This window comes from Podarcis gaigeae, assembly GCF_964106915.1.
Source record: "Podarcis gaigeae genome assembly, chromosome: 16".
In the NCBI taxonomy this organism is placed as follows: Eukaryota; Metazoa; Chordata; class Lepidosauria; order Squamata; family Lacertidae; genus Podarcis; species Podarcis gaigeae.
Genome location: NC_139693.1, coordinates 26,164,821 through 26,184,386, shown reverse-complemented (window position 1 = coordinate 26,184,386; position 19,566 = coordinate 26,164,821). Strand labels below are relative to the sequence as shown.

General features: G+C 43.6%; 2 protein-coding genes across 2 annotated transcripts; one reads left to right on the top strand and one right to left on the bottom strand.

Annotated features, from left to right (window-relative positions):
- Nucleotides 1-934: 934 nt before the first annotated feature.
- DYNLL1 (dynein light chain LC8-type 1) lies at nucleotides 935-6,814 on the bottom strand. The gene is made up of 3 exons (XM_083717826.1): nucleotides 6,520-6,814; nucleotides 3,883-4,020; nucleotides 935-1,348 (listed from the first exon to the last, which is right to left on the bottom strand). The coding sequence occupies exons 2-3, from the start codon at nucleotides 4,012-4,014 to the stop codon at nucleotides 1,211-1,213; spliced, it is 270 nt and encodes an 89-aa protein (XP_083573952.1). The 5' UTR covers nucleotides 4,015-4,020; nucleotides 6,520-6,814; the 3' UTR covers nucleotides 935-1,210.
- A 4,942-nt stretch (nucleotides 6,815-11,756) lies between these two features.
- On the top strand, nucleotides 11,757-19,348 carry SRSF9 (serine and arginine rich splicing factor 9). The gene is made up of 4 exons (XM_083717700.1): nucleotides 11,757-12,342; nucleotides 15,808-15,977; nucleotides 17,517-17,689; nucleotides 18,821-19,348. The coding sequence occupies exons 1-4, from the start codon at nucleotides 12,092-12,094 to the stop codon at nucleotides 18,962-18,964; spliced, it is 738 nt and encodes a 245-aa protein (XP_083573826.1). The 5' UTR covers nucleotides 11,757-12,091; the 3' UTR covers nucleotides 18,965-19,348.
- Nucleotides 19,349-19,566: the final 218 nt, after the last annotated feature.

Here is a 19,566-nt window from a genome sequence, read left to right as displayed (position 1 = left end):
ACAAAACAACAGGTCTTCGTAAAATGCTTGATTTGGATTGTGGGAAAAGGAGATCTGACATGTCAGTGAAACAAGCAGGAGTTGCACATCCTGCTAAGCTAGGTGATAATTCTTTTTCCAAGCAGTGGTATGTTTTAATCCTTGGGCTTTAGACAGGCATTCTAGCACTGTTCCTTACATCAAGATGCCCTGCCATAAGTACTATGATGCCAAAAAAACAGTGCAAGTATGCTACTGGGAACAAGTATTGTAAATGCTTTTGATTACATTAGGTTAGAATGTTATGTATTAAAATATTCCATATTGGAATTTAAATAATCAGGAATCACTGAACATTTTTAGAGGCGACAATAAGTCTGGCACATATATCTAACTAAAGAATCACACTGACCAGAATGTGTTTTAAATTCAGTTGTTCCTTTTGTACACTGCATTAATCATCAAAGCATGCATACTGGTGAGCAAAGATCATCTTTGCAGGCATTAGATACACCCTAGATGCAGTCTCATGCAAAATTACTTGTAAAGACAATGAACACACTGGGATCCCTTCCAATTTATGCATAAGCTTGTGCAACCTCGTACATACTTGCTTGAAAGTCCCACTGGATGAGTCAGTTATGTCATTTTACAAGTAAATACCGGGTATGTTTAAGAATCAGATGCAACACAGGGAATAGTTTACAGGTCCTATTGGCTCCAATGAAATCCAGTTCATTCAGTACACAGAAAACTATGGTCTCCAGATGTTTTTGGATTCAAACTCACACCAATCTCAAGCAACATGGCTAATGGGGGTTGTAATCTGAAACATCCAGAAGGCCACAAGTCAGTCACCCCTGATTTTGGCAAATAATTTGCTATTTCAAGTCTGCAGTGCAAAGCTGGTAGTTATAGGAGAGTTGGCCAAATATGGAAGTATTAGAACAAGCTCTTAAAGACTGAATGTATGCCCAAAGGTTTTATTAGAAAATTAGGACTTGTGGGTTGCTTTTTGTAAAGAAAATACATACAAGATTACTTTTTTGCTATTTTTTTATGGCCACAACAAAAACACAAAATGGTACAGAGGAGTACCTGTCCATTAAAACAACAAAAGGCTTGAAGATCAAGGTATGTTCCCTGGGGAAGGCTGAAGACTTCAGTCTATTTGGAATTAGTGTGCAGTCCTGTAACCAAATGCATGTTTGGGGTGGAACAGTCCCATGTTCTAACCGGATTTGAAGAGGAGAATGGCAACTTGACCCAGGTAGAAGTAGATGAAGTGTTTGGTCTCATGAGTCACATAGCTGCCAAAATTTCTTCCCACAATGCAGTGCCAAGTAGGATTGTATTTCTTGTCAAACTCCTGAAAGAGAATAACTTAATAGCTTAGCTTCTCAAGTGAACAGCTTCACTCATGTTTTTGGAAAGAATATGCAATGCAGTATTCTAACCTATTGAGCTATACATACAAGAAACATGCAACAACATAGCCCAGTGACTTAACTTTTGTTCTTGCCATGTATGAGACAATGGAAGACTGCCATCCACAAATTACATTGAAATCATAATAACATACCGACATTAACTGGACTATTTTGGAGCAAGTAGCTTGAGAAGTGCTGTAGGGATATTCTATGCAACCCATACAGACGTTCAGGCTGTCTGGGTTTAGGAAGAGGAGTTACGCACAGATCCTACTTTTGTAACAAAGTCCACCATTTCATCATTTCCTATGGAAATATTTCTAATTCGGGATTTGTCCAACCTCCCCCACCAAAAAAAAAAGTTCCTGAAATGTATGCAGCTAATTCGCAAGAGAACAGAGGAAAAAACAGATTTGCCTATCCCAGGGTTTCCCAAACTTAGATCTCCAGCTGCTCTTGGATTACAGTTCCCATCATCCCTGACCAGCGGTCCTACTATGTAGGATTAATGAGAGTTGCAGTCCAAAACCAGCTGGAGACCCAAGTTTGGGAAGCCCATGTCTTATCTTCCCTGCCCCAATTCCTTTGTTCTTGCCTCCCCACTTCCTCTCTCTCTGGTTTCTTCCCAAAAATGGCTGTTGACAACTAGCAAAGCACAAACCAGCAAGGAAGTCAGTTCTTTGGATATCTGAGTCTACGATGTTCATAGCAAGATTTGGGCAGAAGGATAAGTGAATTTTCACATCGCAAGCATGCGGATAGCAGGACCTGTATGTATACAACTAGTAATTAGTAGTATAATGCTCCTGTGCTATCTATTTAAGTGTGGATTCTTAATTCAACTGACTTAAGAGAGCAATGTCTATGGAACAATAAAGAATCTACCGTACTTCACTTTGTACCTCACAAGATTTGGTAAGCATTTTATTCATGATAACTTAAGTCATTTTGGAAATTATTTAAGTAATGGCATTTAAGTAATGGCTTGCAACCAAGATGCAGTACGTTTTTGGGGGACGGTGCAACTAGGATATGGTGTGCTTAAAAAGGGACAGTTATGCATTGTTAGCACTGTAATTTCTCATCTATATTCTGAAAAATAATGTTGTGAAATAAATTGAGGGTTTACTATGGTAATGTTTTACTAAATCTTGAAAACATGAATTCTCTTTTACAGAGGCTTGGAGCAGTTGATATTCAGCCAATTTATATCAATATATTGCTTAGCAAATTTCAGAGTACTGATTTTTATACGTTTTAATCCCATCCTTGTACCTAACTGTGCATTTAATACACTATTATATCAGCTAATATTAAATCACTTGTGTCCCTGTACTGGAGTAGGAATCAATCCAGGGGTCGGCAAAGTTTTTGTGGCTTGGGCTGGTTCATGGTCCTGCACACGCTGCAGTGGGCCAGAGTGTGTGCACACGCACGGCAAACACTATTTCTGGGGCTCCTTCTGGCGCAGAGCAGGAGGAGAGCAGGCAGCGGGGGTCCCTGGGCCACTTAAACAACCCCCATGGGCCGCTTGTGGCCCATGGGCCTTAGGCTGCCGACCCCTGAATCAGACCAATCATAAACATATAGTGGCTAATGCAGCAAGTCTTGAGTGCTTACCACATTCTTCCCCCCCAGCCCATAAGCAAAACAGTCTGAGTGGCCAGGTTTGCACACTATTAAACTGTAAGTTAGCGCCTCTTCCAGTGTGACCACAAGCTGATTCAATTAACTACAATTTACTGTTGCACTCAAACCATGAATTGTGGTTAATCTTAACTGGTTAATGAAAAAAGCCTGCATTGATTTGAAACCAACTTGTTTCCACTAATCATAATTATAGCTAAAACTAAACAGTATTTCCAAGTGACCATCATACCAAATTGAGGCTATGTTAAAATAGAAGCAAGGGCTACCAAACTCTTCAAAGTCATGCTGAAGAAGATGGTAGCAACCATGAGGCTTGCTGTGGCCTGCCTTCGTAGTGCTGAATTGTTGAATAGCACTGTTGCAAATACAGGGTGTATCTTGCTACAACTTGTTAAGAGCTAATGCTAAGGAATGTTTTAAGGTTTTGTATTTTTCTCATCTTCAAGGAACAAATGTGTATGCTCCACACTGTCTTACTTATGCAGATATAAGCTTGCCCACTGTCACAGCAGATCTGGCAAGCTTCTTGCAAGCTCTGCCAAAGTCAGAAGATCACAGATGCTTGACAACCCTCTAGGAACACAGACATGCAGTTAGACCACCCACATAGACTAGGCTGTGAAGGAAATGCAGGAAAATGTCCAACTATTCCCTGGCAGGCCAGAACACTCCTACACATACAAAATCAGCTTTGCCAGTTAAGAAATCTGTGGACACATGTTTAGTTAGACATAATTTTAACCGTTCCCTCCCTCAAGTGTGAATTTTCCTCTTCCTCTCAAGAATTCTAAACTAGCAGCATGCAACAATTATCAAGCTTTACCTTCTTTATGTGGGCAGCAATATCTTTCTCAATGTTGTATTTTTCCAAGGCCTGTGTAGCACACTCCACGGAGTCCTGCTGCATCTCCTCAGACATATCTGCATTCTTTATCACGGCCTTTCGATCACTCATGGTTACCTACAAAGCACAATGGACAAGAATTCAAAATGTTAACTGGTGCTGGTAGATTCATACACTACACCACCTAAAAGTCTTTACTGTATAATGGCTTAATTTCCAGAACCATCCAGCCACTCTCTTAACACACCCCAGAATTTGTTCTGGAGACACAAAGTTGAACCATCTGTTCGTATTTCTGATGAGCTAATGAATATACATGCAGTTTATCTCCTCCTACTGTTTTAACAAATCAAGCATGTAAGATCAAACATATAAATTATTTCTGCAAGAAGAGACCAATATGCTCAACATTTTGTGTGCCAGATGTAATTCAGTAAAACACAGGCCCCACCTTGGGGGTTGAGCTGAACAACCTACACACTACTTAAATTAGACAGAAGAAATGCAGTGTGTTGCAGACACCTTTTGCTGAGCTTAGCTTATTATAGGAGGACCTAATTGGCCACAGATGTCTGAGTTGCCCCACCCACCTCCGGGAATGCAGACCAAGGTTTTCTCATCACTATACCACATTTCTTACATCCTAGAACTATTTGCCCACAAGATACCCTTAATACAGCTTGCAAGAGGACTCCCTCCCATCGAACAGGATTCCCAATCCCTCCTACATTATTTTGATTCTTCTCCAAACTCTTTTTCTGTATTGCTTCGTCACACAACATCTAGCACATTATTTTAAGGTTATTTCAGAAATTAAATGATGCAGTTAAGGGACTTTATTGTTCTATTTTTAAAAATTACAGGGTTGGACACGGGGACTAGTTTAAAGAAGTTGTACAATGCTTTGCAGAGTTACAAACAATTTGATAATGTCTTCATCAGAAACTTTCCCACCATCACCCCTCCCAACAGCATTTGCACATCATTAGACACCCTCCCTCATTTGCCCATTTTACCCACAAGGCTTCAGAGATTCCTTGCCACACCCACACAATCATACTATGCCTTTTAAGTAAGCCTTGTCTTTCCCATACACACGCTACAGACTTAAGTGCCAGTGTCTTGAGAGAGTAGGAATTACACAATACCTAGCAAACTAGATAATACAGCAGTACAGTGCAATCCACCACAAATCCTACCCCTCCTGAAAAATATATGCCCAACAAATTATTCAGAAAACATACTCCTGTTACCTCCCCTCCTATTTATTCCCTTCCCTAGTTAGTCATTGCAAACCAAATAGGAGCTGGCTGTGGTTTCTCTTTTATCTCAATAGTTGGTCCCCACATGGCACAAAACTATTTAAGAATACTTTTCTTTTTATTTTATTTTTTATTTCTCTCTGTAGAATCTAAAAATTAGGCTGCAACTCAAAGCAAAAAAAAAAGGTGCAACAGCAAAATCCTCCTCCATCAGGTGACCCACAAACGCACTACAGGGCTCCCCAGTTTGAGTCTTCATTCAAAATAATATAAAAAAATCAGGAGCAGCAAAATTAGCCAACTGTACAGGTTCACACTAGGTGGGGAAGAGAGGATAACTGTTCAAAATGCAGTTGGCCAAAACACTTATTTAAAAGGTTGCAAAATAAGCTTGCAAGCATCTAAGTTCTCCAGAGCCCTTCATGATGCCAACACTATGTACGGTGCTTAAAAGTCATTTCTATACCACTTTCTAATTCCACCCCTCCCCCTCTAATTTAGATTGCACAAACTTAAGGAATTCCATTTATTTTAAAACTTTAAAAAAGGTTTAGCATTATTATGTCTTTTAATGGTCTGTAAAACTGCCCAGAGAACCCAACTTTACGAGAAAACAAAATCTATAATAAATGAAATGGAGGAACAACGATTACCCATGATTCCGATTCAGTTGCGCAGATTTATTTATAACTCCTCCCAAGGGGTTTCTCCCCCCCCCAAAAAAATAAGTTTACATTTTACATATATATAACCAGAACACAAACGTGTTCAATAAATCAAATAACCAGCTGATTATAATCTCACATTAATCATGACCTGCTTTAATGAGTTTTTAAAACGCCATTTAAATTTTGTACCGTATTAGAATTATTCAAACGGCCTGTGAACATTCCAGAGAACCCAGCTTTTATAGGATCAGAATTGCAAGCTATACTAATAATACAGTTTCTTCCCCCCCCCCAACCCCACACACGCCCCTCACACTCCCATCGCCTCCTCCACCTCAGCAATCCTTGTACCGCACTAATATTAATCTGTATTTTCAAACGGCCTCTGGGCAGCTCGCAGAACCCAACTTTTTACAAGCCAGAATTAGATACCAAACTACTAATGTATTACTACTAATGATAATAATGTCTCTCCCTCACACCTCGACAGTTCAAGTAACCGTAATGTCACTTTATATGTCATTTTCTAACGGCCTCTGGACGGTCCTACAGAAGCCAACCGACACATGGCCGGAATCACGCTATAACTCTCCTCATATTAGTAATATCCCCAACCGCCCCCTCCCGTCATCTCCGCCGACGCCATTATAATTTCCGCGCCTAAAAACCTCGCCGCCGCCCCTCACCGTGTGCTTCTGGTTGGCGGCGGCTCCTGCGGCTGCTTCCTCCTCCGAGAACGACGGCGGCGGCGGGCAGGGACGTTGGTGGAGCGGACGAGCAAGTTGTCACCTCGGCGCTCCTCCGGAGGCTGCCCCCGTCGCGTAACGAGCTGAGGAAACCCGCGCGCGCCTCGCCTCTGCCTTCGCCCGCGAACAAGCCTCGAGTGTCGCCTGGATGCCCCGGCCACGCCCTCCGCCCGCCGGCAGCGGCCACGCCCAGCCCAGCTCGCCGGCAGCTGCCATTGGCCACGACAACAATACTCCTCTGAGACTATTGGCCGCCTCTCCTGAGCCTCCCGTAGAGTTTTATTGTTGCATTTTGTTGCGGGCCGGCATGCACCGCGCCGGCGTCCGTTGCCGTGGCGACGGGGTCTGGTCAGCCAGACGGGCCGCGAGGTGGAGGGCAAGGAGGAGGTTCTGCTGGGGGCGCCCTTGCAGGACAAGGCAAGCCGCAGCTCGGCGGGTGCGCCAGCAAACAGCAAGATTCCTCTGAAGAACTAGGAGAGAGACGTTCTGGATGGCATGTCTGAAAGCTGAATGCTTCTGAGCGTATGCATGTATAAAACCAGAGAGAACAGTGTTCCTGAGCATGTGGAGAATGTAATTACTTTGTGATTCGGAGTGCTCCTTCAACTGTTAGCTGTACGTTGCTGCTTTTGGATACTGTTTTTATCTCTCTCTTTTTGTTGTATTGCAGGCAGTCTAATATGGTAGGAGGCATAGAAATGTTTTAATAGATAGTAAGTAAAGTGTTCAGAGGCTCCCTGCCTTGTGGAGTTAGGTGGTGCCCTCTCTTACCTGAGAGGAGATCACAGGTGGTTGTCTCATGAGCGGCAGCTAGACTGGTGACTGGGAGTGGCCACCGAGACCATATAACACCGGTCTTGAAATACCTACATTGGCTCCCAGTACGTTTCCGATTCCCAATTCAAAGTGTTGGTGCTGACCTTTAAAGCCCTAAACGGCCTCGGTCCAGAATACCTGAAGGAACATCTCCATCTCCATCATTCTGCCCGGACACTGAGGTCCAGCACCGAGAGCCTTTTGGCAGTTCCCTCGCTGCGAGAAGCCATGTTACAGGGAACCAGGCAGAGGACCTTCTCGGTAGTCGCACCCGCCCTGTGGAACACCCTCCCACCAGATGTCAAAGAGAAAAATAACTACCAAACTTTTAGAAGACATCTGAAGGCAGCCCTGTTTAGGGAAGCGTTTAATGTTTAATAGGTTATTGTATTTTAGTGTTTTATTGGAAGCCGCCCAGAGTGGCTGGGGAAACCCAGCCAGATGGGTGGGGTATAAATAAATTATTATTATTATTATTATTATTATTATTATTATTATTATTATTATCATGAGCGGATGAGGCTTGGCCCCTACCCCATGGCTGTAGGACTAGCAGGGCAGCTGGGAAAACTTATCTGCCTGGCCCATTGGGACACTTTCTCCAGGTCACAAAACCCTCCCTGGCCCAGCATCACACTCACCTCAAAAAAAATTGCCCAGCTAGAATATGACCTTGATCAATTATCATACTCCTTGCTTGCCTTAATGGAGAACAGAGGGTGTATGGTTGTGAAGAAGCTAGCCTAGAGTACAAAAGTAAAATTCCCATTCCTTGCTCAGCCAAATGTTTGCTTCTGATCACACCCACCTTTGCCTCTGGCCCTACCCAACAAAGGCCCCTGGAAGCTTACCCAGAATTGAATGCAGCTGTCTTACTGAAAAATGTTTCCCTGCCTTTGCTGTAAAATTGTTCTCAGCTCCTCTCTGAGATAATCTTTTCTAGTCCAGAACATCATGTGGCTCTGCAATGTGCATTACAGCACAGCCACACCCCCATGTGACACATAAGTGTGGTATGACTGCAAATAACATACACATCAAAAATGGCTTGAGTGATTTTTTTTTAATATACTGTACCAGCAATTGACTCAAGAATGGAAAGCAGAAGGTAGGAGTGAACTGACAATTCTCACATTGTCTGGGAATTACGCATAAGTAGAGCTCTGCTGGATCAAGCCAATGGCCCATCTAATCCAGCATCCTGTTCTCACAGTGGTCCACCAGATGCCTGTTATAAGAATTTTAAGGTGTTATATATATAAAATGTTCATAAATGTACCAAGCAAACACATACAAATATGTAAACCACATGTCTGAAACCCACAGAAAAGGCCTGAAACCATTTTCTCTCTCCCAAAATGACTTCAAATATTTCTCTGCAAGGTCGAAGGAAATGGGAAATCTCCCCATTGTCTCTCTCACAAATCCTGTCTTAAGGTCACATTTAAGATATGAATAGAGTGTGAGCCTGTGACCTGGATTCAGGAATTGAGTAACAAAAAAGTGGCCAGGATGCCCAGGTAATTCAGTCAAGCAACCTAGTAGTCCGCCCCTTCTGTGATGTATGTATGATGCTTCTGGGGGTGGTCTTGAACTCTAGGGCAGGCAATTTAAAATGTCTATATAAGAACTTGCACGCATGACTTAGGGTCCCCCCCTTGTGTGTGTTGGGGAGCACCTTGTTGCAACAGCTTTAATAAAGATCAGGCTTACTAGCTGCTTTGCTTCTCAATATTCTCTGGTTGGTCTCTGTTATTTTCTCCTACCGATAGAGAACCTACAAAAGGACTCTATGGGCTCTTGGGTACCCCATAATGGAAAAGGAGCAGTTTTTTCTCATAACATGCCCATTATGGGAAACTGGCAAGCAAGACCTGAGCACATGAACACTCTCTGCAGTTTCCAGCAAGTGGTATTCAGAAGCATTACTGTCTCCAGCTTTGGAAGCAGAACGTAGCCATGAATTTGTCTAATCCTCTCTTAAAGCCATCAAAGTGGTCATCACTGTCTCCTGCTGGAGCAAGTTCAATAGTTTAACTGTGCAATCAAGCAAATACCAACAATCTCTGTTGGTAACAGATTAATGCTGTTCGATGCTCTAAAGTCAAGGGTCAGCTGGTGGGCATCCGTCTGTCTCAGGAAACAATGGAAGACTGCATCTTTGGGACTGAAGTCAAACCATTAGAGATTTACAGTGCCTGCTGTGGCTGTAGAGATGGATACAGGAGAGACATGCTTTGTTGCAGCTGGAACAGATGAAGGCCTCTGGTTTTGCTGGGACAGATGCACCATAGCATTTCTTATTGCTGCATTCCTCCCAGCAGTCATGCATGCAAAGCAGATGCTTGATCAACTGCCCATCCCCAGCTGCAGCACAAGGAATTGTTAAAGCGGCAAATGTGGTTCAGCGAAAGTAATTTTAAAATGATGCCTATAGAGGCAAAGCTTCACATTCATAAAATTTGAGTCCAAACAAAACATATAACATTTAAAAATAACAAGGCAGGCAATCAGCAATAAAAGCTAAAATCAAGTTGGAACATATTTAAAAGGTTGCTTATGGGGGCCACTTTGATCTTACCTGCCTTGAGTAAATGCTGTCTACCGAGGCTTCAACCAGATTTGCTGGATAAACAGGATATCAGAAAGCATCCCCAACAGGGCCTGAAGCAAGTGTTGCTGGAAATTTTTAGTTTTGATCATGGATGTTTTACTCTGTCTTGAGATTTCAATTATGTCACTTAAGGGCAGCTCATTAACAGGCATCCTTCTTGGAATGTGCAATACACTAGGCCCCAAAGGAGCGTGTGCGTGCATGTATGCACTACAGGCTTGCCTTTTTATTTTGTTATTTAGAGCATTTATACCCCACTTTTCAGCCCAAAAAGGATTACATTAAATAAAGACAAGACACTATCTACCTGCAGGTTTACATTCTAATAAACAAACAAAAATACAGCACACGAGAAAAAGAGCAAGGAGGGAAGAGGAAAATAAAATAAAAAAACTCAGGCCCCAATGTTTGGACTGCTGTTCCTATGTCTCCCACGGAAACAGCCTTTTCCTTAATGTGGTTTTGTTGATGGGTGGGCAGAAAGGAAGGCAAAAGTCCAGTAATAAATCTGTTAAGTTGTGGTTGAACATATCAGACGACACAATGATTCTTCAGACAGCTCTTGTTTATTCACAGGCCAGAACTGAACTGAAGGGTTCAGCCAATTTGCTTATATAGAGCTCAACTACAAGGCAACAGTAACAACTTTCTGTAACTATCCAATCACTGAACATCACTTTCAATTCCTTATTTGCATATGTGGACCTGAGTGAAAACTATCTACAGTATCCCCCTGCTGGCCCAGGGTGAGAACTTCAGTACATAACAAAATCAGTGATGGACAATGCAGACACCAAGTGTGATAGCTAAGCTGGCTTTCTATGCACAGGAAGGTACTGTGATACCGATTTTAAGAAGTCATGGCTTCCCCCAAAGAATCCTGGGAAGTGTAGTTTGTTAAAGGTGCTGAAATATATTGCTCTGATTTCCTTTGGACCACATCAGCGAGGCGGGAGAGGGGTGGGTCTTGTCTGGGCATCCAGTACCCCCATACAGACTGCCCAAGGTTGTGCCTGGAGGTCACTTTGGTGCTGCTATCCCCAGAGGCACACTCTCGAGACAGAGGATGCCCACAATACAGTGGTACCTCGGGTTAGGGCAGCCCTGTTTAGGGAAGCTTTTAATGTTTAATAGGTTATTGTATTTTAGTGTTGTATTGGAAGCTGCCCAGAGTGGCTGGGGAAACCCAGCCAGATGGCTGGGGTATAAATAAATAATTATTATTATTATTATTATTATTATTATTATTATTATTATTACTATTAAATTCGTTTTGGAGGTCCGTTCTTAATCTGAAACTGTTCTTAACCTGAGGTGCCACTTTAGCTAATGGGACCTCCCGCTGCCGCTGCGCGATTTCTGTTCTCATCCTGAAGCAAATTCTCAACCCGAGGTACTATTTCTGGGTTAGCGGAGTCTGTAACCTGAAGCGTACGTAACCTGTAGCGTCTGTAACCCAAGGTACCACTGTTTCCCTATATTTCCTTTCCTGAAGCTACGATTTCAGAGAGGTTTAACGGCCAATCCTTCTCTTTCCAGGGAACTCTCAAGAGTTGCAGCTAGTCTGGCATCGATGGTTATTTCTTAACAGCTTCCAGGACCTTTAACAAACTACACTTCCCAGGATCCTTTGGGGCCTGAAGCCCTCACAAGTGGCATCACGCTATTGAACTGCGCGCATCCCCTCAAATATCCCCGACCGCCCCGCTGGAGGCACCCTTGGCCCACAGAAACCCGAGCATGCGCAAAGTGCAGCCGTCGCCGCATGCGCATCCGGTGGCTCTTTCGTGCTCCCCCCTCCCTCCCTCGGAGTGAGGGTTTGCATAGGAGCCGTTCCTTCCCCCCCACCCCACTTCCCCATCTCTTCTCGGTGGCGCGTCGCCTCTCTCTCCTCCTCCCCTTTAAGCTGCGGTTTCCCCCCCCTCCCTCCCCGCTCCTCATTTTTTGTCCTCCGTCACGTTGCTCCTTGCGGCGTGTGAAGGCCTGAGGGGGCGGCGGCCGAGGCCGAATCGCCTGACTGTCTTGGCTGGCTGGCTCTAGGCCCCGGAGGCGTTTGCAGCGGCCTGTGAGGGACTCGGCAGGATGTCTGGGGGCTGGGGCCGGGATATGATGGACTACGGAGGCGGCGGGGCCGGCATGTCCGGAGGGGGCGGCCGGGGAGGCGGGAGCGGCGGCGGCGGCGACGGCCGCATCTACGTGGGGAACCTGCCGGCCGACGTGCGCGAGAAGGACCTGGAGGAGCTTTTCTACAAGTACGGCCGCATCCGCGACATCGAGCTGAAGAGCAAGCGCGGGCTCGCCCCCTTCGCCTTCGTCCGCTTCGAGGACCCCCGGTGGGTGACGGGGAGCGGGGCGGGTGGGTTCTCGGGTTCCCTCAGGCGGGAGATGTAGAGAACCCCCCCCCCAATAATCTCTCATATTTGGGAATGGGGGGGGTCCCAAGCATGCTTGGAGGGTGGGGGGAGGAGGAAGAGGAGCCCCCCCAACCCCAATTTTTGGCATTTTGTGAATGTGGGGCTCTCCATCTTGCTGGCAGGGTGAGGTGCAAGCCCCGCCTCACCCCCTTCTCCTCCTCCTTTCCCGCCTTTTTTAAATTTATTTTTATTTGGTTCCTTTTGGCACATCACATGCTGGCTTTCTGCTATAATAATAATAATAATAATATTTTTTTTATTTATACCCCGCCCTCCCCAGCCAAGACCGGGCTCAGGGCGGCTAACAACCAATAATAAAAACAAGTTGATTAAAATGCAATTTAAAAGATTAAGATACAACATTAAAACATTAGGATGCAGCCTCTTCACAGGAGGAGAAAGGAAAAAGAAAGAGGGGGAGGGAATCAAACCCACCTGCATCCACCCACCCAGACGGTTTTCAGATTATTATTTATATTAATGATATAGGGGGGTTGCCATCCAGCATTCGCCTATGCTCCAGAGAGTAGACCCGTTAAAATGGATGAGCCCAAGATTGCGTTAATTTCAGCAGGTCTCGAGTACTGTTGAGTAGGATTGACATTGGATATGATCTGCTGAAATTGATAGATGTTTTGTTTTGGAATGGTTTTAGCTACACAAATAAAAATAAACATTGCCTTACAGTGTCACATTATCTTTTTTATGATAATAATTTTTATTAGTTTTCAATTACAATCCAATAATAGCCTCATAATAACAATATCAATTTATAACACAATTACTAATACCAATCGTTCAAATACCGAATCACCCACCCTTCCCCCTAAGGTTCCAGCAATTGAAACAGTATTAAAAACAGCTTAAAACAACTTAGTTACAAAAATAAGACTGCCCTACAGTCCATTAATTTCAGTGGGTCTGCTATTCTTGGGGAGCACTAAGATAAGATGCGACCCATTAAAATTAACAGACATAACTTGTATGGGGTCCATCAGTTTCAGTGGGTCTGCTATTGAGTTTGACAATGGATACAATCCATTAAAATTGATAGGCGTGATTAGCATTGGGTCCATCAGTTTCGATGGGCTTTCCCTAAGTAGAACTCAGTTGCCTACAATCCTAAAATAATCTATATGAAATGTATTATGTTTATTTCCCACCTTGCTTCCTTAATGGAAGCCAAGGTGGCATACATTATTATTACTATTATTATTGGGATTTATATAGCACCTTATACACCTGGTAGTGTTTTCTCAGGCAGCCTCCCATCTAGGCAATGAGCAGACCCTGCATTGTATCCAATGCGGCCTACAGTCTTCACCAAATCACATGTTGTTGGACTAGTTTGTGTAGATGGCCAACTGTTGGAAGGTAACTTGCTGCGTGTCTACTTTTGCATCTGACGCATGAAAAGTTGTTCAGCAGGGTATGTGGCTCTTGATGTGAAAAAGGTTTCTCAGCCCTGGCCTGTATAGATTGGCAGCAGCTCTCCAGGGATTCAGACAGGACATACAGTACTGGATATGTCAAGGATTGAACTAGGGATCCTCTGCGTACAAATCGGGTTTTCTGCCTCTGAGGTATGACACTTCCCGAACATAGGTGGATCAGATGCACCTAGACCAATATTCTTTGCAAAAATACCAGCCACTAGTTCAGGGGTGGGGAACTGTGGCTCTCCAGATATTGTTGGACTACAACTCCCACTATCCTTGCCTGCTGGGGCTTGCAACTGGGACTGTCCAATAACAAACAGCAGTGGAGGAGCGACAGTTTTCCCACCTCTGCTTCAAACCACACCTTGGGTTCAGTTTATTTATATTCTGCCTTTCAGGATACAAATCCTGCCTAATTCAAGGTGACGTGTTTTTGTTTTTTTTTAAAAAAAGCAATTATATTTTAAAAATGCACAGAAACAAGATGGAGGATAAGATGGTGCCTTTTCCCAATTTATAAATGATTATTCAGGGGGGAGTAGTAAAATGGACTGTGGAATGGCTCATCTGCTGTTAATATTATACAGTCAGAGATCTAGATGATGTAAAGACCACTGCATCTTTAGTAGGTTGCCAGTCTCCCTCCCTCCTTCCTTCCTTCCTTCCTTCCTTCCTTCCTTCCTTCCTTCCTTGACAAATCCTGGAATGGAGCCTTTATGTTTATGAATTACTTTTTAATTCATTAATTTTTGTGCTGCTTTTCAAGAATCAAAATCTTCACAATGTGGTTCTCATTAAATATAACTACAAAATGCAATACATAATATTTTAAAACATCAGTAAATCCTATGAAAAGGGGTGTTTCCTTCATTTTTGCAGAACTGTTGATCATGTATATATTAAATCTGCTTTACAAATATGTACTGTTCTGATTCTGGCAAATTCTTGTTAGTATGCCTTAGTCATTTTCTTCAGATATAGAAGTTTATGCAATGCGTAGCTCAACACCACAGCATATATGACTGACAACAGACCATTAATCCTTAATATGAGGAACAGAGGATTGGACTGCATCAGAAATTAGTCCAGTTACACAAAAGTCACAACCACAACCCCTTAAATGGTGTAGTGAAGGGCTTTTTTGGGTTACTACATCAGGGAAGAAGATTAACTACAAAAAATATGCTGGCATAAAGAAGCAGGCTGCAGGGGTTCCCAAAGTAGTGTTTGGCACATTGCTAATTGATCTGTAGAAAGTAGTCTGCTGATGGAATTCTTGTTGATCATAAGCATACAGAGAAGCTTCTTTTTGTTGTATCTCTTGAAAGTAGCCTTCTTTGCCTGACAATGGTTTTTTGAAGCAGCTGGAACAAAGGTGCCTTGGGCACTAATGTTTTTTAACCTGATTGCCACCTTCTTGATTTTACTCCAGGGAGACTAGCAAGTCAACAGAGTAATTGGCGTTCGGAAAATAAATAGGAACTCCCTGGTGCTATGATATGCTAACTGTTGTTGTAAGTGTAAGGCATGAATGTTCTGAATTCTTTTTATTGTTTGCAACATTTTGCATCCTGATGGTGAATACTGTGTTCAGTCAGTATGTTTCATCCTGTGACTTTTGTCCAAAGCTAGAAACAACTTTATCACTCATAAATGTCAGGTGCTAACATCTTCCAGCTTAGAAACTGGGAACCTCTCCACTTTTTACAGCCTACTATATTTAAATATTTCTATATTTAAGTTTTAAAGTACAGTAGTTCCTAGGACTACTCATTTTCCAGAGGGTTAATCTATTGCAACAAACACAGCAAAGTATCTCTTTGCACCTTAAGGAGCAACAAAATGTGTTAGTCTGTAAGGTGCCAAAAGACTCTTCTCTTGTTTTCGTACCTTTCTTGTGCTGTCTGGGCAATGCTAAATTCATGCATATATTATTTGTTCACAGAGATGCAGAAGATGCAGTTTATGGGAGGAATGGCTATGATTATGGTCACTGTCGCCTACGCGTTGAGTTTCCCAAACCTTCCAGAGGACGGGGTGGAGGCTTTGGTGGGGGGCCTCGTGGGAGGAATGGCCCTCCTTCACGGCGCTCTGAATTCCGAGTCCTTGTTTCAGGTATGTTGCCTTCCATACTTCATACTGGCTGGGAGCCATCCTGATGCCATGCCACATGTTTTGTTATATTGGGGAGAAGGAGCACCTTGCTTCCATAATACAGGGTTTCTTCTTTAATAAGAAAACTGTTCCTGTGAAGGAGTTTTTTCAGAGCTGCGAGAGGAGAAGACAGCTTTCTGGTTCAAATAACGGAGGAAGCCTATTTTAATTTGCTTTTGGAGTTCAACTTCGTGAATGAATGGTGAGCAAAAGATAAAATCTCGTCTCCACCTGTAGGCAGGCATGAACTCAATGGACTTGGAAATGGGCAACTGGGAGGGTGAAGGGAAAGAAGAAGATCCTTGTAGTGTGCAGGGCCAGGAGGACTGGGTCTCATAAAAGCAAATGATTCTCTGAGACAAAAAAATGAGCATTAAAGAGCTGCCTGAGCTGCTGCTACTATGCAGTATTTCTGCTTATTATGAGAGAAAATAACCAGAATTAGATGCCTCAGTTAATAACCTTGTGGATCCCTCAGAGGAACCTTGCCATATCTGAAGTAGGTGTCTTGTTTAGTGAGTTAGGAGAGACAGGTGGAAAATACCTCTTACTGGAGAGAAGTGGATGTATTTTGGAGGTTTTGCCATGGCGACCAAGTCTCTGGAGAAAACTCAGCACTCCCTGACCAGTTTTATGGAATGGTCCACTTAAAACAAAACTGATTTTAAAAAAAACCATGTTTATTCCCATGTACTGCTTAAATAAAGTACAGTGACCTATCTTGGTGCTTCTCTGCATGGTACTGTGGCATCCTGGCTAAAAATGTGATTGCTCCCTGTGAGGAAACTACTGAATTGCAATCTCCTCAGCTTTGCATCAGGACCTGAAAACAAAAGTGCTGAACCCCAGAGCCACAGAAGCCTGGGAGGGCAGGGAGGATATCTGGAGGAATCTCTTTGACGTTTGGCATGAATGGGAGGACATACATTGCTAGAGAGTATTGTGAAGCGTTCTTGAAAACTGCTAGGAGCAGCAGTGTTCTAGTGTCTCCAGAATGCGATGTGGAACAGGGGAGCCACTTACCTTTGCCTTTACTTAATGATCATGCTGATAGTTAAACACAGGTATCCTTGCTTCGCTGCCCAAGGACACAAATTGGAATCCAAACTCATACTGTTAGAAGGGGACCATCATTCTTGGATGGGAATCTGATCCTGAGTAACTTAAGCCGTATGTGGAGTACAAGCTGTCCAGGCAGAGTTAGGGGTGATGTTAAGTTTACCTTGGACCAACAGGAGGAGGATTCCTTTCAATGCCCAGAACTCTGAATCCTACCTAGGGGACCACCTTGCTGACAGTGAAAGGCTAATCCACCCAGGAATGGAACTTAACTGCTGTTCTTTGGATCCTTAATAAGCAGGAAGTCTGTGGAAGTGGTGGATGGAGTCTCAGACCCACTGGAGGGACCATTCCAGGGTGTGCAGCATTTTCCGGCCCAGCCTAAGCCGCAAGTGCCATCTCTTTACGTAGTCTCTTATGTTTTGTGTTCTCACTGCTCAGGGCTTCCTCCATCAGGCAGCTGGCAGGACCTGAAGGATCATATGCGTGAAGCTGGTGATGTATGTTATGCAGATGTACAGAAAGATGGAATGGGGGTGGTTGAGTTTCTCCGCAAGGAAGACATGGAATACGCACTGCGTAAACTGGATGACACCAAATTCCGATCTCATGAGGTGGGTCCCTGCCTGTGGGTGAAGAGCATGTGCGTTGTGCCAGTCATGGAGGAACATGCGTTAACGTGTCCTGTTGTGATGCTCTCAAGAGGCTCCGGGGGCACAGTCTAGCAATAGTCTCGGAATTGGTGGCTAATAGTAATCCTTGTAGCATGTTAGGAATCCAGCTTAAAAGAGTGGTCAAGGCCTTGTGAAACCTGCCCCATGATGGCGTGGTGTGAGCCCTGACAGCCAAGGCCAGGTTCTCTGGGGTTCATTCCTAAGTTACATGGAAAAAAATAAGCATTTGGATTTACTTGCCTCTGTCTTCTTCTAGGTAAGTCGAGTTGACTTGCTTTGCCATTCTCCCTTTAACAGACCAAGAGTTGAACAGAGATTGCTAGTGGTTGGCTGTTGAATAAGCTTAGCTCACCTTTGCCTTGGCAGCCAGAGCTTGCATCCACAAACTGCAGCGCTTTTCCCCAGAGATGCTGATGAGTAACCATAGTGGTTACAATAGCAGTCATTCCCACCTATGCATGGAACCTCTTCCTATGGTGGTCTCATGGTGTCTCTGCCATAAACCAGTTTTGTTTTTTTCCAGTCTTGGGGCATTGCTACCTCTCTTGCAACCACCTTCTTCCATCTGCTGCAACCACCCCCTCTGTCACAGCTGGAGGCTGCTTGCTGTGGGATTTCCCTTCAGAACCTGAGCTGCTGAGATACAATTAAATTAAGATGAGCTGGTGAGACAGTTCACCAAGGCACCTCCCAACTATGCTGAAGGACTCCACTAGATTACATCCATTTCCCTCTGGCAGTTAAAAGTTGGAAACTATCGACATCTTCGCCCTTCTCTTAGTTAGATGAGGACAGAACATGGCTGTGTTTGCCTTACTAATACCTGCACTGTACTAGCTGTTATGTAACACATGCCCTTCGTCTGTAGACCCTCAAGGGCCACATCAGAGCTGGCCCAATGCAGCAGCAGTAGATGGACTCCTACTTGCGTATATATGGGAAAAAAGCTATCTCCAGCCTCGAGCCACTTGTGCATTGGTTCCTGATCTTCATTTTTGGCATTCATTCATTCATAACGTTGACCACAGGATGTTATGCCAATGTTTGGGTTTTCTCTGTTTTAAATTCCAGGGTGAAACATCTTATATCAGAGTTTGTCCTGAAAGAAGCATCAGCTATGGCTACTCGCGCTCCCGTTCTGGTTCAAGGAGTCGCGATTCTCCATACCAAAGCAGGGGATCGCCACGCTACTCTTCTCCCTTCAGGCCATACTGATTGCACCCAACAGGGACTTCTAAAAATGTGAACTGAGCTCTTTATTTCTGCTCAGAGTTTACATTCCAAAATGGATGGATATAGTCTTTCGTAGGAAGCCTTGTTTCCCCCCCTTTCTTATTCAATAAAATCTTTTTTTATGACTTACAGTTTTTACTAGGGAAGTGTTGGTAATGAAATACTATAAAACATTGCCACTTGAACTTCTTTTGTTTGGAAAATGTACATTGTTTTTGTTTCTCCTTCTGAACGAAGGGATATGAGCTTGAGATCTAGTATGCATTAATGGTTGTCTGCAGGAAGGTGCTGTAAAGCAGTGGAGCAACCTGTATGGCTCAGCCTGTTGTGTTGTTTTGAAATATACTTAAATGTTTCTGTAACTCATCAGTGGGTGACTGTCTTTTGTGCAGGTGGGAAGCTGGTGTAAAATACAGCTTTTAAATTCCTTTCTGTTCCTGGGTTTATCAAAGTCTACTGGTCAAGCTGGGTATTGTTGTGGGGAAAAAATCAACAGAATATTTACGCTACAGTAATATAATTTAAAAGTTGCTCAGATATAATAACTCTGAGTGCTTTCAGATGTGGGAGTGCATTGTAGAATT

Excerpts from the sequence above, each read along its gene's own strand:
- SRSF9 (XM_083717700.1), top strand. The coding sequence starts at position 12,092 with ATGTCTGGGGGCTGGGGCCGGGATATGATGGACTACGGAGGCGGCGGG. Across the intron at positions 12,343-15,807 it reads GTCCGCTTCGAGGACCCCCG|AGATGCAGAAGATGCAGTTT; the intron begins GTGGGTGACGGG and ends ATTTGTTCACAG. Across the intron at positions 15,978-17,516 it reads ATTCCGAGTCCTTGTTTCAG|GGCTTCCTCCATCAGGCAGC; the intron begins GTATGTTGCCTT and ends CTCACTGCTCAG.
- DYNLL1 (XM_083717826.1), bottom strand. The coding sequence starts at position 4,014 with ATGAGTGATCGAAAGGCCGTGATAAAGAATGCAGATATGTCTGAGGAG. Across the intron at positions 1,349-3,882 it reads TTGCTGCCCACATAAAGAAG|GAGTTTGACAAGAAATACAA; the intron begins GTAAAGCTTGAT and ends ATTCTCTTTCAG.